At 45.4% G+C, this 18845-nt stretch overlaps 1 protein-coding gene across 1 annotated transcript in view; it reads left to right on the forward strand.

Moving 5' to 3' along the window:
* Window positions 1-241: 241 nt before the first annotated feature.
* LAMC1 (laminin subunit gamma 1) overlaps window positions 242-18845 on the forward strand; it is a gene marked incomplete in the record, with an annotated part of 179453 nt that continues 160849 nt past the window's right edge. Inside the window, 1 exon segment of the mRNA XM_073593363.1 lies at window positions 242-963. Coding sequence (XP_073449464.1) covers window positions 582-963 — 382 coding nt within the window.

Here is an 18845-nt window from a genome sequence, read left to right on the forward strand (position 1 = left end):
CTGTGCCCTGGCAGTTGTGACCATGTGACCTCCTGACCCAATTACATTGCAATATTTAAAGACTGCCTGTTGCTATGGGCTTTAAACTATATTTTAGAACTGTCACGCTCCCATTGGTGTGGGAGGCACATTGCTGGCACATTTTTTATTGTGTACAGGGAGGATTTGGGGAGTGTGTGGAGTTGTACCGGCCCCTCCCTCTCCCCCCATAGAGGGGACATTTGGGGAGGTGACACCCGTGTGCAGGCGGCTCTCCTGTCCCAGCGAAGTTTGCCGGAAAGTTCCGAAGTGTGTCGGTTCCGGGGCTCCCCGTCCTCCCACACTGCACTGCGCTCATCCATTCCCCACCCCGTGTCCTCGGCCGGCCCCTCTCTCCTGCCCCATAGAGCGGAGCTCAGTGTCCCGGGACCCCCGAAGTCTCCTCCATCCCTCCCCGTGTACAGAGTCCAGGCGGAGCCCTCCGGTACACACTTCTCTGCCGGACCTCCAACTTCACCAACTCTCCTCTGCAGCCCTATGAGAGCCGGCTCCCCGGAGGACAGCAGCCCGCACATCAGCCAGCGATCCCCCCCGGAGAGCCTATGGAGCGGAGGATGCGGCCTCCCGTACTGATCGCCCTGTCCCTACTACTCCTGCTGGAGGGTGTCCGGGCGGCCATGGACGAGTGCTCGGAGAACGGCCGGCCGCAGCGATGTATGCCCGAGTTCGTCAATGCGGCGTTCAATGCGACCGTGGTGTCCACCAATACGTGCGGATCTCCCCCGGAGGAGTACTGTGTGCAGACCGGAGTCACCGGGGTCACCAAGTCCTGCCACCTGTGTGACAGCGGACAGCCCCACCTCCGACACGGCGCCGACCTCCTCACCGACTACAACAACCAGGCCGATATGACGTGGTGGCAGAGCCAGACCATGCTGGCCGGGATCCAATACCCGCACTCCATCAATCTCACCCTGCACCTAGGTAAGTGACCCTACCTACCTCACCTACCTACACCTTCCATACACCGGGATCCAATACCCGCACTCCATCAATCTCACCCTGCACCTAGGTAAGTGACCCTACCTACCTACACCTTCCATACACCCTACACCTTCCATACACCGGGGTCCAATACCCTCACTCCATCAATCTCACCCTGCACCTAGGTAAGTGACCCTACCTACCTACACCTTCCATACACCGGGATCCAATACCCGCACTCCATCAATCTCACCCTACACCTAGGTAAGTGACCCTACCTACCTACACCTTCCATACACCGGGATCCAATACCCGCACTCCATCAATCTCACCCTACACCTAGGTAAGTGACCCTACCTACCTCACCTACCTACACCTTCCATACACCGGGATCCAATACCCGCACTCCATCAATCTCACCCTACACCTAGGTAAGTGACCCTACCTACCTACACCGGGGTCCAATACCCGCACTCCATCAATCTCACCCTGCACCTAGGTAAGTGACCCTACCTACCTCACCTCCCTATACCCTACACCTTCCATACACCGGGATCCAGTACCCGCACTCCATCAAACTCACCCTACACCTAGGTAAGTGACCCTACCTACCTCACCTACCTACACCCTACATACACCAGGATCCAGTACCCACACTCCATCAAACTCTCCCTACACCTAGGTAAGTGACCCTACCTACACCCTACACCTTCCATACACCGGGATCCAATACCCGCACTCCATCAACCTCACCCTACACCTAGGTAAGTGACCCTACCTACCTCACCTACCTACCTACACCGGGGTCCAGTACCTGCACTCCATCAACCTCACCCTGCACCACGGTAAGTGACCCTACCTCACCTACCTACACCGGGATCCAGTCCCCGCACTCCATCAATCTCACCCTACACCTAGGTAAGTGACCCTACCTACCTCACCTACCTACACCGGGATCCAGTACCCGCACTCCATCAACCTCACCCTACACCTAGGTAAGTGACCCTACCTACCTCACCTACCTACACCGGGGTCCAATACCTGCACTCCATCAACCTCACCCTACACCTAGGTAAGTGACCCTACCTACTTCACCTACCTACACCGGGGTCCAATACCCGCACTCCATCAACCTCACCCTACACCTAGGTAAGTGACCCTACCTACTTCACCTACCTACACCCTACACTGGGGTCCAGTACCTGCACTCCATTAACCTCACCCTGCACCACGGTAAGTGACCCTACCTCACCTACCTACACCGGGATCCAGTCCCCGCACTCCATCAATCTCACCCTACACCTAGGTAAGTGACCCTACCTACCTCACCTACCTACAGCGGGATCCAGTCCCCGCACTCCATCAATCTCACCCTACACCTAGGTAAATGACCCTACCTACCTCACCTACCTACACCGGGATCCAGTCCCCGCACTCCATCAACCTCACCCTACACCTAGGTAAATGACCCTACCTACCTCACCTACCTACAGCGGGATCCAGTCCCCGCACTCCATCAATCTCACCCTACACCTAGGTAAATGACCCTACCTACCTCACCTACCTACACCGGGATCCAGTCCCCGCACTCCATCAATCTCACCCTACACCTAGGTAAATGACCCTACCTACCTCACCTACCTACAGCGGGATCCAGTCCCCGCACTCCATCAATCTCACCCTGCACCTAGGTAAGTGACCCTACCTACCCCCCTACACCTTCCATACACCAGGGTCCAATACCCATACCTGATCACCCCCCGTAGGGACCGGCACCCCATCACTAGATCAGGATCCTGTACTCACTCCATTCACCTCACCCTGCACCTCCTGTGAGTTACCCTATACCCCACCTACCCGTCCACCCCTATACATCTCTCCACATACACCCCCATAGGGACAGGGACCCCATCTCCTGATTGAGATCCATCACCCTCACACTGTACCCCACCCTATCTCCTCCATGCCTGATCAGTCCTATACAACACCCCATCTCCTCCATAGCACCCATCACCAGATCAATACTAATGTACCATATACAATGGAAGGTATTTGTTATCGTCCATTCAGAACTGCACACACAATGTGGGGAATGTGGTGTGAACGAGTCCTTAGAGCTACTAAAATGTTGTAATATGAGGACCCCTCTAAACAAACAATCCAATTTGTATCTAATTGTGCAGATCTTTGTGTTACATAACTGATGGTAGATCTGAGGGAGATTGTTGGGCGGATGACACACGGGGGGCCGCTCTGCTGCTAGAGACTGATTGTCAGCGGCAGGATTATGAAAAATGCCGCTTGTGTGTCCCTATGGAAGATGTCGCTGAATCTCGGTCTCTGGTGTTGGGAGTGACATCTCTCTGTGTCGGCTACACATGGAGCAATCCCATCAGGACAGACGGGCAGACTCTGAGCCATCCTGGAGATTTCAACAAGTTGTCAAGCCGTAAAGTCACCCGTGTGTGTCATTGGGCTGAGGATGATTTCCAATATTCTCTGCTACAGATCACTAATGTCGGAGATCTGCAGCCAGAGATTTAATCTCTAGAGTCGCTGGCGATCGTGATACAGCATTGGGTTGTGTTCAGCTACAAATCGCTTTCCCTCAGCGAATTGAGCAACATTCCATAGATGCATTAGGAGCGACTGTCACTAGCGATTTTGCTGCCTTCACAAAGTGCTCCCGAAACTTGAATCGCAGAGCGAAAAATTACATAAAAAATGTAAGTTAGTAATTCCATAGAAAGTCGCTGTAACAGAACGGGGGGGGAATAGCCGTAGACACAAGGGGCAATCTAGGAGCTGTGCGTCCGGGAGGGACAGCGTCCTGCCCCACCGCACACAGCCAGTCAAACTCTATGGCTGGATGCTGTACAGAGTGATACCAGGAAGATGTGAAGGGCTACATACATGCTACAATGGTAGTTTTCATGCAAAGTGGTTTTCTTTGTTGTAGTGCACATTGGGCCTCGGTTCACACTATTACTATATCCAAAATGGGAATCAAGAGGTGTGGCGGGAGGGATGATCAATAAGCACTTTCCATTGAAGCCCTTGTTTTCTATGTGCCCCTGCGTTCATCTATGCAGATCAATGTAACTGAATGGACATGGTGGGAATGAACCTTAAAAGGCCTCATGCGTACATGTGTATTCAAATACTCCTATATATCTTTCTGCCAGGAGCAGGAAAAAAATCCAGATTGAAAAATGCTCATTTTGGTGCGCAGTTCCGTACATTTATGTGCACAGTGTATTTAGAGGTGTATAAAGGTAAACTCGTTCTGTTGGCTAAAATATTTAGTTCTTCGAACTGCTAGAACTGACACGTGTTTATGCACATTTAGACTGCATTCACACCGGATCGCAGACGGAATCGCCGTGATTTTGAAACAGGGGATGCGTTTGTGATGCCATTACTACTTAATGGCACCCCAATTGCGTTGCACTCGCAATGCTTGTCGCCCTGCAGTTGGGGTGCCATTACGAAGTAATGACATCACTAACGTGTCCCGCGTTTTGCAGAAATATGAAATCATGGGTGAAATCACAGTGATTTCGCCTGCGATCAGATGTGAATGCAGCCTTATGTGCAAAAAGTGTACATGCGCTTCTCTGGGCATTTTTTTACGCTCCTGAATGTAAGGGGCATGTTGGCGGGCACGCAGCTGCATTCAGAGGTGCAAAAAATCAAATGCCTGTCACCCTTGAAAGTGGCATTTAGAGGCTTAAAAAAGAAAAAAAAAAAAAAAAAGTCGTCCCTGAAAGCGGCATTCTAATGCAATTTTTTAATTAGGTTGTGAGTTGCTGACCCCAAGGCTTATTTTTTATTTTGATATAGTAATGTTGGACACCCCACTTGATGCTATCGGGGTGAGGCGCTCACTCCCCCCCGACTTCAGCGTCGGCCCTGGCACTGCTCCTTGTGTATTTTATGAATCAGTTGTTTGACCTTCTCTTGTAAAATGCTGTTCAGTGTAATGTCACTGGAACCTTGTTTATTGTGCCTCAGGTGTCACATTCTGCCGGCTTTACTTCCCAGTGAGAATCCTTTGCTCTGTAAGCCTGTTAATTGCACTCGGGGAAGTTTATGAGCTGTTCTTTCATAGCCTGGGGCCCGGGGACACAGAATGACTGTTGTGTGGTTGGGACACAAAACGTTATTGTGCATATTCTGCCTCCAGGACCCTCCTGTCTGTCTTTTTGCGTTTGGTACTTCAAGTCGCTGTCGCAGGACACGGGCCCACCATCAGCTACTTGCGACTGTTGCTGCATTCTCTGTGTGTTCCTTGTGAGTGCCATCCGGTGTTTTTGCCAGGTCTTCTCACCTTGGGCCTCGGTTCACACTATGAACCACATGTGAATCGCACCGCATTCCTGTTCAATTCACATGCGATTCAGTGCATTGTGATTTTTGCCTATTTTATTTTGAATGGGCTCAAATTGCACCAAAGTCGCACATGCATCAATTTTGGAACCACACTGCAAGCGGATCACATGGTCGTTTTGTACTATGTGATCTGGTGCAGACAAACGTACTGCATTTGCAACCTGCTTTTCAGGTGGTGTTAAGATTGCGCTGATACCTGCTGCAGATCGCAAGGGCAGTGCAATTTGAATGCTGTGTGCGAAACGCATATGGATCGCACACAGCCTTGCCGCTTCACAGCCAGTTTCCTGCTGCGCATGCGTGAATCCCGCTGCGCTTTCTCAAAGAGCCGGCTGTGGTGAGGGCCGAACTTCAGTAGGAAGTGGGAGTGTGTACCTGTCAAAAACAGGTACCCGCTCCCCACCACGAGGTGCCAAATGTGGCATTTGGGGGGGGCTTGAGTAGAGCTCCGCTTTGAAGAAAAAAAAAAAACAAAAAACGCACCTCCCCATTGAAAGCGCCACAATAACTCATAAAAAAAAACGCACCTGTGTTGCGTTTTTTGATTTACTTGACCTATGAAAACACACCGTAAGTGCGGTAAAATCCTGGTAAAATCACGCTCGTTTTTGGTGGATGTTATCAGCACCTTTTTTTCTTTTCTATTGGCAAATGCCGACAACTATATCTATATCGAGATATAGATAGATTTTTTTTTTTTTTTTACACCCAACTACCTGCTAGAGGAAGGACCAACACCCCCCCCCCCCCTTTTATTTAGCGGAGACAGGATCGGATTTGGATGTAGATGGGGGGTAAATGAACACAAGTCTGTTTATCCAAAAGAATGCATTGATCATCTGATTAGGTCTGCCTGAAGAACTGTCCAGGGGACCTGATTGGATCCCCCGTGTGAACAGGGCCCAAATAGGGCTGCCACCTCATACCTATAAAACTGAACACATTCATTATACAGGTTCTGGGGCTAATTTAATACAGAAAAGGCATTGAGTGACCTTAATTACCACCTTAATCAGAACCTGTGTAAATAATATGTGTTTAGTTTTAAAGGGATGAGGTGATAACCCTAGGCCCAAATTCCTTAACCACTTGACCCAAGTCAAATGACTTGTTTAAACTGGCAGTTGGGGGGGGGGGGGGGGAACACGCAGTTGAGTCCCATTTTTACCATCAACCCCAACTGCTGCCTCCTTAAGGTTCAAACTCAATGGCTGTGACTAGAATTGAACCTCCTGTCACATTTGGCGGGCACTACCGACCACCGAGCATGACCTGTTTAAGTGAAAGTGGCTGCACTGCGACCACCACATACAACGCATACAGTTGTGTAGCATTTAGGGGTGTAAAACAGGTGTTGCGTAGGCCTTCTCACTGCCTGTCAAACAATTGTGAAAAGTGGGCCAATCGTAGATCGCGGCAGTCCATGAGCCCTAAAAGAGAAGTTTTTTCCTTGAGTTGTAATCTTTGAAATCGTTCGTCTAGTCCCTGTGTGACCTGGGCAGTGCCTCAGCTCAATGCAGCTTTGATTAGTCCTCCCATCAGGCGTCCCTGCAGGGACATCACTCTCTAATTAGATTTAATTGTACCTTTTGCATATTACACTATGAAGGGCCTTTTTATTTTCTCTGTGTTGAATGGCGGGTGCAGAAAACATCGCCTCAGGCTATGTGAGACATACCACGTGTCCTGTACTAACCCGACCTGCCATGGAAGGTGAATAGAGGGAGGTATGAGGGAGGTGTGCGACTATTCAGCTTCATTCCTCGCACTCCTCTGGAGATATTTATAGCCGGCCAGTCTGCTCTAATTCTGGATCTGCTATTTTTGGGCGCTGGGATTTTTAGGTTGTGATTTTCCCCTCTCCGTAAATAAAATTGACATATACTGTACTTGTTTAGATTAGTGTAATTCCTTCTAATATTATCCATTACATTTGTAGTTTAAAAAAAAAAAGAGTCTAACCTTTAGCTGGGAATAGTCCATGTCACTGCTTTATTGGTATAAAGTCCCAGCCATGTTTAGTCTGATTAGACCGCGCTTGTTTAGACGCTTTCCCCTAAAATAAGCACATATTTTGTCTCCGTCAGTGTATGGCGGACTCTACCTTTCCTGTTAGATTTTCATGGGATGAATGAACTTTAAGTGACCTTCTGATGGAGGATGAACGGCGGTACAAGGGACTGGATATTATTGATTGATTTCCCTGGAAGTGTTTGCTAAGTTTCATTTACAGGGACACTGACATACATGCGTTTATAGGACTTTTCTATACGTATATACTGTAAATTTAGGTAATGAATAAAAATAGTGTGTTTCACACTGTGTCTGTCTACCTGCGTTTAGGTGCAATCAATTTAGCTGCATTAAAGTGATTGTAAAGTCTTGTTTAAAAAAAATAACAAACATGTCATACTTACCTGCTCTGTGTAGTGATATTGCACAGAGCAGCCCCGATCCTCCTCTTCTTGGGTCCCTGGCCGGCACTCCTGGCCCCTCCCTCCTGTTCAGTGCCCCCACAGCAAGCGGCTTGCTATGGGGACACCCGAGCCGAGTCACAGCTCCCTGTGTCTATTCAGACATGAAGCTGAAACCCACCCCTGACCCCTCTCTCTCCTGATTGGCTGAATGTTTTTGATTGACAGCAGCAGGAGCCAATCGTCCCACGTTGCTGTCTTTGCCAAGGAGGGAGTCACAGGCAGCTTAGACATTCCTGCAACATCGTTGGATAAAGATGGCCTCAAGTATTAGGGGGGCTGCTGCACACATTTTATCTTAAAGCGGTTGTATGCGCTTTTTTTTTTTTTTTTTTTGTTATTTTTACCTACAGGTAAGCCTATAATGAGGCTTACCTGTAGGTAAAATGAATATCTCCTAAACCTGTACGGTTTAATAGGTATTCACTTTGCATGCAGCTGCTGACATCAGCGGCGAATGCGCTGTGAAGGTCCGCTGCCGGACCTTGCCAGGAAGAAGACTCCCGCGTGCATGCGCGGTATTGACGTGCATGCGGCTCCGGCCACTCACAGCGCATACTAGCTCATTATGCCTTTGCCTTACGGTTTTTTTTTTTGTTTTTTTGTTTTTTTTTTTTTGTTTAAAAAATAAATACATTTTCAGTGCGGGTATACAATCACTTTAATGCGTAGAACGCATTAAGATAAAAAAACCTTCTGCCTTTACATTCCCTTTTAAGGCTTCATTCACACTGGTACAACTCCAAAATTGTGCAACTTTGGATGGATTCAACTTGGATGTGACTTGTCCCTCTGCAAAGTCGGACCCAATGTTGCATGTAAAATATTCAGGTACAACTTTCATGCAGCTTTTGAGGGTTAACATTGAAGTCTATGGCCCTCAAGTTGCATGAAAGTCGGACTTAAGTAGTGCATAGACTACTTTGAAGTTGCTACGACTTTAAGTCACACATATATGAATGGTTATCATTGGAAAACATGGGGTATGACTTGTCTATGACAAATCGCATAAGTGTGAATGCGGGAAATAGAATTCTGTGCGTGCAAGGGCAGGTTAGATCTTGTGAACATGTCTGAACATGTGTAGACTTTAACGCAGTAGAACTTGATCTGGGAAGTTTAAAGTTTGGCTATATTTCCCGAAGTCGCTGTTGTCCAGGCTGGGTGCTATGAAGCTTCCTGCAAGGCACAGCACCCTACTTGCCTTTCCCACTAGCCATGATCTGTCTGCATTGCATAGAGAAGCACAGAAACCCAGTGATGTTACTTTAACCATAATAATAATTAACTTTTTTTTTTTTCCTATTATTTTAAATTTTCAGCAAAATACGATATGAGCATACCATTCAAAAACCAGAAACGTTTTTTTACTTTAACCTAATTAAAGCCAATTACATTTTTAAACTTCTGCACTAAATGCTTCAGGTAATACCCAAGTTGATGTGTCGTGCCCCCTCTCCAAGCAGCCCATCCGCTGTGTGAGTCACTGTGGGAAGGACTGCTGGGGGGGGTTTACTTACTCCTCATATGGTGGAAATAGATTTTTCTAGAAGCTACAAAAAGGACATGTAGTTAATAACAGATTCTAGGGATTAAAAACAGATTTCCTTCTAGATTGGCTCCAATGAAAGGATTTAACATGTCTCAGACGTGGCCCTTTCTACAGTGACGTCTATCACTCAGTAGGATATCGGATTTTTACGTTCCATAGAACCATGTGTACCATGTGATCTTCTAAAAGACTAAAATGATATTTTAGAAATGCTTGTGTTGCTCTTAGTCAGTATTAATTTCGTTGACTAAAACATTTTAGTCGACTAAATAAATACTATTTTAGTCGACTAAAATACAACTAAAACAATTGAGATGACTAAAATACGACTAAAACTAAAACCATTGAGATGACTAAAATACAACTAAAACTAACATGCCATTTTAGTCAAAAGACTAAGACTAATGCCCTGTACACACGGTCGGATTTTCCGATGGAAAATGTCCGATCGGAGCGTGTTGTCGGTAATTCCGACCGTGTGTGGGCTCCATCGGACATTTTCCATCGGATTTTCCGACACACAAAGTTGGAGAGCAGGAGATAAAATTTTCCGACAACAAAATCCGTTGTCGGAAATTCCGATCGTGTGTACACAAATCCGATGGACAAAGTGCCACGCATGCTCAGAATAAATAAAGAGATGAAAGCTATTGGCCACTGCCCCGTTTATAGTCCTGACGTACGTGTTTTACGTCACCGCGTTCAGAACGATCGGATTTTCCGACAACTTTGTGTGACCGTGTGTATGCAAGACAAGTTTGAGCCAACATCCGTCGGAAAAAATCCTAGGATTTTGTTGTCGGAATGTCCGAACAAAGTCCGACCGTGTGTACGCCCTATAAAACTAAATTGAAATTTGACTTCAGAATTAAAACTGGTCTGTAGTGCATGTTCATACTTCAATGCCATAAATAATAACATATTAGATGTATCCCTCATAATGAGTTTGGAAATTGTAGAGAAATGTTTAACTAATGCATTACAATTTAATTACGCCCATTCGATTTTAGATGACTAAAATGTACTGGAGATTTAGTCAACTAAATACGACTAAAACAATGGGCCTCAAACTAAAATGCCATTTTAGTCCCAAGACTAATGCCCCGTACACACGGTCGGACTTTGTTCGGTCGTTCCGACAACAAAATCCTAGGATTTTTTCCGATGAATGTTGGCTCAAACTTGTCTTGCATACACACGGTCACACAAAGTTGTCGGAAAATCGGATCGTTCTGAACGCGGTGACGTAAAACACGTACGTCGGGACTATAAACGGGGCAGTGGCCAATAGCTTTCATCTCTTTATTTATTCTGAGCATGCGTGGCACTTTGTGCGTCGGATTTGTGTACACACGATCGGAATTTCCGACAACGGATTTTGTTGTCGGAAAATTTTATATCCTGCTCTCAAACTTTGTGTCGGAAAATCCGATGGAAAATGTGTGATGGAGCCTACACACGGTCGGAATTTCCGACAACAAGGTCCTATCACACATTTTCCATCGGAAAATCCGACCGTGTGTATGGGGCATAAGACTAAAACTAAATTGAAATTTGCTGCCAAAATGAACACTGCTCTTAGTTTGATATCTTCCATTGGCAGTGCCTCCCATTTTTTTTCCTGTAGACATTGAGCCTAGGTTTACACTATTTCTGTATGTTTCCCGCATCACAATCGCACTTCCGCTGCGGGTGTAATTGTTAAGCTAACGACACCCCAAAAACCATGTGCAAAACACCGTGCGATTGGCTGAATTGCATTGCATGAGTGTGAACACACCCAACAAATCCAGCACTATTTTATAGTGATCCACTGCTCTGCTACTGCACTACCTTCTTCTCATCTGATGTCTCTTCTGGGTTCTTGCAGCTAGCCCACTAATGACACATCAGGGGACCGTCTGCAAGAGGCAGGAAGAGACAGCCTAATGACATGACATGACATGCCACAGCACATGCGCTGGGATGTGTGATGTGATAAACCCAGGAATTCCCCCCAAAAAGTTTTTTAAATGTCTGTAGAAAGTCAAATAATGGAAGGTGGTTATGGAGGGTGAAGGACCAAATTTAAAGTGTAAGGCCCCCTTTCAGGCAAAGCTCAATCCGTCAAAGCATATCGCCCTGCTTAGTGAGGGATCGCTCAGCTGATCGCTGATGAGCAGGCGGATGACAGGTCCATGTCCGCTGCACTATGCAGCCCACTGTTCTCTATGGGGCAGTTGGATGGAAAGGGACCACCTGTCTGCTTCCATCCAATCCGCCAGGCGGAATTATCCCCATTCGTCTGTTATTGGTGGACCGAATCAGATGCAGACAGGTGATAGCAAACACATGTCCGCTGACATCTGCTGCCCCGTACTGAACAGTGGGTGGTCCGATGGGGTCCGCCTGAAAAACTGATAGACCGACCCGATCTGTCCGCTGGTGTGAAAGGGGCCTTAGAGATGAGGAGGAGGAGGGACACTATGAGGGTTGATTTACTAAATTGGAGCGTGCGGCTCTGCATGGTAGCCAATCAGCTTCTAACTTCAGCTTGTTCAACTTAAGTATAACTCGAGGCAAAACTTTTTTTTTTTTTTTTTTCCTTATTTTGGATAGTGCAAGGGAGGGTTATAACACCTGTCAGATATTTTTTTTTTTTTTGCCATCTGTCTTCCATTGGGGAGATTTCCCTTCACTTCCTGTCCTATAGCCAAACAGAAAGTGAGAGGAAATCCCTGCAAATTAGAGGATTTGCTTGGGGTCCCCATTGGAAGATTTCCCCTCTATTACTTTTCTGGTGACAACCCAAAATTTGTGATTTTCTTTTACTCTCACTTTTAATAGTAAACAGGACAAATAGGGCTCATGCACACTGCAGCTCAAAAAAAGCTGCTTTTTCAGGCATTTGAGCTTTTATTTCAGCTTGTACTTGGGCTCTTTTTCATGTTTAGCCTCTTTTGAGCTTTTTTTTTTTTTTTTTTTTTTTTTTCCCACAAAGCCTCCCCTCAGCTTGTTTTTCTTATATTTTTTTTTTTTTCTTAAGTTTTTTGACAAATTGGGCGTCTTTTCTGCTCAAAAGCGCATCTCAAAAATATGAGTTTGGTGGTGGGGGGTGGGGGTTCTGCCTGTAAGAGCATATGCCTGTAAACTCCTGAAAAAGCCCTAGTGTGCATGGACACATTGGCTAACATGGAGGCGAGTTTACAGGCAGAAAAAAATGGGAACAAAAAAGCTCAAAAGTCTGTTGGAGCTGCTTCTTTGAACTGCAGTGTGCATGAGCCCATAGAGAGGGTAAATCTCCCTAATGGGGGCACAGTCTGCAATAAAAACTGACAAGCGTTCAAATCCCTCTGCACTATATAGAAAGCTAAAAAAAAAAAATTTCTTTTAGTTATACTTTAAAGGGTAACGCCACTTTCGTGGGGGAAAAAAAAGCAAATAAAGACAAACTAGTATAGCGAATATAATGGGGAAACATGTCACTGTAATTGAATGTTCTTAACAATTGCCTTCCTTTTTCAATCTGCAGCTCTGTAATTTTGTGAAAATGTAATGCAATATGGCAACCTGGAGGTGTTCTGTACGCAGAATGTGTACTGACCACTCCCCAGAAACAACATTTCCTGCTTGTGTGATTGGTTCACCAATTTTCCCAGAAGTCTGCATAAGATACAAGTCAGATTTCAGGCATCCCCTGCAACAAAAACTTCTTTTTTGGTGAGATACTTCCAATAGGAACACGTCTAAGGCTGCTTTCACACTGAAAGCGCCAGCCGTTAGCGGTAAAGCGCCTCTCGTTTTAGTGGCGCTTCAGCGCTAACGTCTGGCGCTTTTGTGCCACTAGCGGGGTGCTTTTTACCCCAAAGAAGGTGTTAAAAGCACCTGTGTTGTGGCACTTCCCATTCATTTCCATGGGCAGGGTGTTTTGGGAGTGCTAAATACACCGCTTCCAAACCGCCCCAATGATGCTGCTTGCAGGACTTTTCCTAAAATTCTTGCAAGCGCACCGCCCTAGTATGAAAAGACACACTGAAATGAATACGAGGTGGTTTTCAGGCGCTTTTCAGGCACTATTTCTAGTGCTAAAACGTCTGAAAACCGCCTCCAATGTGAAAGGGGTCTTAAGGGATGCAGGCCCAGCAGCTTTCCTCATTAGTGCTCTGCAGGGGCACAGCTGATTGATAATTATGAAACCACTCCCATTAGACCCACTCAGCACAAAGGCACAAATAGGGATTTCTTCAGCATAACAAGAGGTAGGAATCTGCAACAAAGTGTGTTTATAATCCTTGTAGTGTACATGGATCACCCAGAGAATGTTTGTTTTTTTTCCTCAACAAAAGTGGAGTTACGCTTTAAAGAGGAAGTAGACCCTGGTGGGTTTTACTTACTGCCTTTTCATTTCCCTGTAAAGGTAAAGCATAATGGGCTATTATGCATCGCATAGTAGCCCATTATGTGTCACTTACCTGAAACTGAAGCCTGCAATGTCACTGCTGTCCCCACTAGCAGTGAGCGTCCATCTTCACCCCTCTTCTTTCCGGGGCCGCGAACTCTGGCTCTGTGACTGGCCGGAGTCGCGTGACGTCACTCCCGTGCATGCGTGCGGGAGGCAACGGTCACTGCGTGACCCCTATTAGAAACGGCACGATGTGCCCTTTCTAACGTACGCATGCACCGTAGTCATTGGTGCATGGCTTTTTAGGTGATTCAGTCGATCATTCAAGCACTTACAGGTAAGCAAAAGTGGTAGTACAGGGTGTACAACCACTTTAAGCTTTGACAATATAACCTGGAAGCTGATTGGTTTCGATGCAGAGCTACACCAGATTTTGCACTCTCCAGTTTTAGTAAAACAACCTCTGTTTGCAGGCAGGGTAAAAGAAAATACTTTGGCAGAAATTGTGGGAAAGTTGAAGGAGCTAAATGTTTGCGTCTGGTGCCCAACCTTTTCGGGGCTCTCTTCATAAATGGGTGGTAAAGGTTTTGTGGCTCCTCCGGAGTACTTCCTGCTAGGTTAGTTTGATTCTTCCTGGATCTTCAGGAATGGAGGTGAGCAGCTGGATGCAGATTTTCAGAGATGAACAAATTGATTTATTGAGTGTGACGGGTTGGCTTTGGCAGCTTTCCACAAGACAGAGGCCACTTGAAGGGTCACAGGGGCCAATGCAGTTGATTTCTACTTTTTTAGGTGTGTGGGGGGGGGGTGTTAAGTATCTGGGTGAGTCTTGTTGCCTACAATTGGTAAAATACCCTTGGGAAAAATTCTTCTCACATGGGGACTTGTTTATTGCATAGGCTGGACCATTAATCCTTTTTGTTGGCCAAGTCTTCATGTGTGCCGCCAATACATCATCCCAAATAGTTTGGTTGAGTGACACATGCCTGTTTTTGGCTTGTTTACCATATGAATGCCACTTTCCACACATTCTGAGCTGCTCGGTTGTATGACTTGAGGATTTAAGACACAGAATCCACAGTTTTCCCAGAGTTGTATAGCTGTAATGATGATGAAATTGCATAATCCCCCGCCCACACCTTCTGGAATTTGGGGAAAATAAAGAGAATTGTGTTACAGAAAACAAGGCAGCATTATAAAGTCCGTCTGGTTATGAATGGATTTAGAAGGATGTTGCAATCCCATAATCATGAAGTTCCACAGACGTTGTACAGGGAATGTTAAAAAATATGTGAAGGACCCGTTTATTCCATTGCGTTGGGTTGGTTTGGACAGCCTTGCCCAGTGTAGTCCAACACATAGACCAGGTGGTTCACCGTGAGTCCTACGAGTTCAGTTCCTACCACTGCAATTGTGTGCACTGAAAAAAAATGAGGATGTGCTGCATTTTTTGTGCAGCGTGTTGCAACACACTACACTGCATCACAAAGTGTCGTGGTGCATAAATATGAATAAAAGTTACATTTTGTGACATTTTTATAAAGTTGCAAAAAAAGCAGCCAATGAAGCTGAATGTCCAAGTGGTGGATCCATCTCAGGCTATCGCTGCTTAGGTAGAACTTAGGGTTTCAAGCTGTCTAGCCACCACACCCTAACTCTATGCATACCTAGTTGATGGCACTTGTCTCAGGGAAGCACTTGGTGCCTGGGTCGAGTGCCGTCTCTCACTGCTCATTAAATATTGGTCTCCTTGCTACTTGCGTGTTCATACATCGGTGAAGGGAGAGGCACACTATATCAGGATAACATCACCTAGAAAGATGGGACAAACTGCTACATGCACTTAGTCGTCTGTGTACACGAGCAATTTAGAAAAAAAATCGGTGAGGACTTTTTTTTTTTTTTTTTTAATTTTATTTATTTATTATCACATATTGCACTGCTAATGGTAAGGGTTTGCCGGTGTGCTATAGTTAATGATCCCTTTATGAAACCGTTTTATCAAAAGCCAATATCACAAGATTTATCAGGATTTTTTTTTATGGAGGCTTTTTTAGATCGTAAGCTACATGAGCAGGGCCCTCCTATTCCTTCTGTATTGTAATTGTACTGTCTCCCTTTATGTTGTAAAGCCCTTGCGTAAACTGTTGGCTCTATAATATATAATAATAATGGGTAGCATATTAGTGCCAATTGTATGTATTGTGTAACTGCCTTTTCTTGCTGCTTTGCAATTGGGTGAAGTTAGCGTGAGTTTAGAACGGCAATGTTCAATCTCCCGTGTTCCTTCCATAAAGAGAAGGTTGTTCTCATTGGTAATAATCCAGATGACACAATTAATCTTTGTAGTCTGGGGGAAAAACACGTTGATTTGATTTACATTTAAGCATCCTGGCCAGTCAGTTCACGGTAATGAGGAAGCTATTAGTGACCTTTTTAAAGGGACAATGTCCTTCTAGGATATGTGTAAACAGATGGATCTGACCTCCTTGATGTGCGTATGTCTGATAATGAGGTCATTTCCTTCAGATTCAAAAATAGAAGTGGAAATATTGCTCATAGTGTTTATAAAGTTTCTTGTGCCAAAAGATTGCCTTCTTCCTAGAGATCATACAAGATTTTTTTTTTTTAATCACTTAATTATATAATCTGACAAGCAAGAAGTTGTTATGCTAAGTACATAGCTGACTTGGGACCACTTTTTCTAAACCAGCACTTATTCCATGACCTGTTTCGCCACTCACCTTTTGGTTCCCAAAATATGAGACTGGCAAATTGAATGTCGCCAACGTACTCAGAGACTACAGATTGCCTTTTCCCTCTCACTCCTACTCTTGGCTTCCTAATTTCTACCATCAATATAGCTTGCTTTTAAATTTTGCCTTAACGCAAGGGGAATGTGGTTTACATATTATGCATAGCCATACATAATGCAATCCCATCCCCCCCCCCCCCCCAAATTGGTTCCCCAATATTGGTGTCAATGGAAGGAATGGTGCCTTCTGACTGGTGTCATTGAGAGGAATATGGGCAGCAAGGGCCAGATAAAGGCTAGCAAAGGGCTGCAGTTTGGAGACCACTGACTTAGATGGTTATTCCTCGCTTTTGTTCTTTGGAGATTTAGAAGGCTAGCCCGTGACTCTGACAGTCATCCCATAAAACGGAAACGTTGAGTTTGATGGAACTAAACATTTTTGCTGAATTTTGATGACCACAGGGAAAATTGCTTATATTTAGAATGGCTTTTTAAAAGGGTGCATTTAGCACTAAAATGACATAAAAAAATTCACGCATGTATCTATGAACTTTTGTGTATGTGTATTACATTTTTATTTTTATTTATTTATTTTTTTTTATTTTTTTTTTAGAATTGAATGCCAGAAGTTGGAGCTCCAAGCTTCTTTTCTCATAATTACTAGGCTAACCTTTAAAGCAGAGCTCCACCCAAAAGGAGGAGCTCCGCTTGTTTACATCCCCCCCTCCACTGTTTAAATTGGCAATTTTTGGGGGGAAGTGGGTACTTGGTTTTGTTAGGTACCTTCTTTGACTTTCGGCTCAGATCGCAATGGCGATCTGACCCTGAAATTCGGCCACCCTCTTTCTCCCCGGAGTCTTCTGGGACACATCACAGGTTTAGAAGACTACAGGACCATTCACAAGGCGCAGCGTGGCTCTTGCATGCACAGTAGGAAACCGGCTGTAAAGCCACAAGACTTCACTTCCTGTTTCCCTTACTTGAGATGCCTGCATCCGAAGCCAATTGAAGAATCGGCTCTGGTGAGGACATCACTGGAATCCTGGACAGGTAAGTGTCCTTATATTAAAAGTCAGCAGCTACAGCATTTGTAGCTGCTGACATTTTTTTTAGGGGCGCCTGGAGCTCCAAAAAAAACAGCTATTGTTTACCAAGTTAAAAAGCTATAGCTCAATTGACAGATGAACTCCCCCCTTCTCCTTTCGTGCTCTGTTCATATGGGAACCATACGCCTCATGCACATAGGGCATTTGCTTTTCTCCTCTGAACGCCAGAATTCCTGGCAGGAGAAAAGATGCTTGAACAAACGCGCCTAAAACCGCATTTTGCACACACATTTAGAAGGGTCAAGGGTTTGAGCGGTAATGGATTGGCCAGAATATTAATTTGTTCTTGCCACTGGAATGCATTAAGGCTGAAATGCATCTACCATTTAGATGACTTTACATAAATATTAAAAACTCAGGATATAGCTTGTTTGTAAAATAGAGAGCTTTAAAATTATAAACTAAACTTAGAATTGACCTCAAACCATTTGTTTTATCCTTTCAAGAGGCTTTTTCAGGTTGCCCATTTAGGCCCAATCTCTGACCACTCTATACTCTCCTTCGGTACTCGTTCACCCCAGAATGCAGTGCAGAAAACCTGTGCATGTTTCCTGCACCATGTTGCATGTTGAGATTAATAATACAACCATCAGGCCCTCCCCCTCATGCCAGGGTGGTAGGTGTAATCCTGGACTCTGACTTGTCCTTTCAGCCCCAAATCCAATCACTGTCCAAATCTTGCAGACATCACCTTCGGAACATCTCCAAAATACGCCCCATCTTAATCTTTTAAACCATTAAGCAACTTATTCACTCCCTTGTTTTCTCTCGCCTTGACTATTGTAACTCCTTCCTCATTGTTCTACCTCTCTGCAAGCTATCCCCTCTTCAGTCTATCATGAATGCCGCTGCCATACTCATCCACCTTACCAACTGTTCAGTGTCTGCCACCCCTCTCTGCCAATTGCTCCACTGGCTTCCCATTGCCAAATGAATAAAATTCAAAACACTAACAATAACCTACAAAGCCATTTACAACTCTGCCTCGAGCTACATCACCAAATTTTACCCAAACCGTCCTCTCCGCTCCTCCCAAGACCTCCTGCTCTCTAGCTCCCTTGTCTCCTCCTCCCATACTCATCTCCAGGACTTCTCCAGAGCCTATCCCATCCTCTGGAACGTGCTACCCCAATCTGTCTGGTCATCTCCTACTCTGTCCATTTTTAGGCGATCCTTGAAAACTCATCTCTTCAGGGAGGCCTATCCTGCTTTCAGCAAACAA

The sequence above is a fragment of the Aquarana catesbeiana genome, linkage group LG07 (genome assembly GCF_042186555.1).
Source record: "Aquarana catesbeiana isolate 2022-GZ linkage group LG07, ASM4218655v1, whole genome shotgun sequence".
Taxonomy (NCBI): Eukaryota; Metazoa; Chordata; class Amphibia; order Anura; family Ranidae; genus Aquarana; species Aquarana catesbeiana.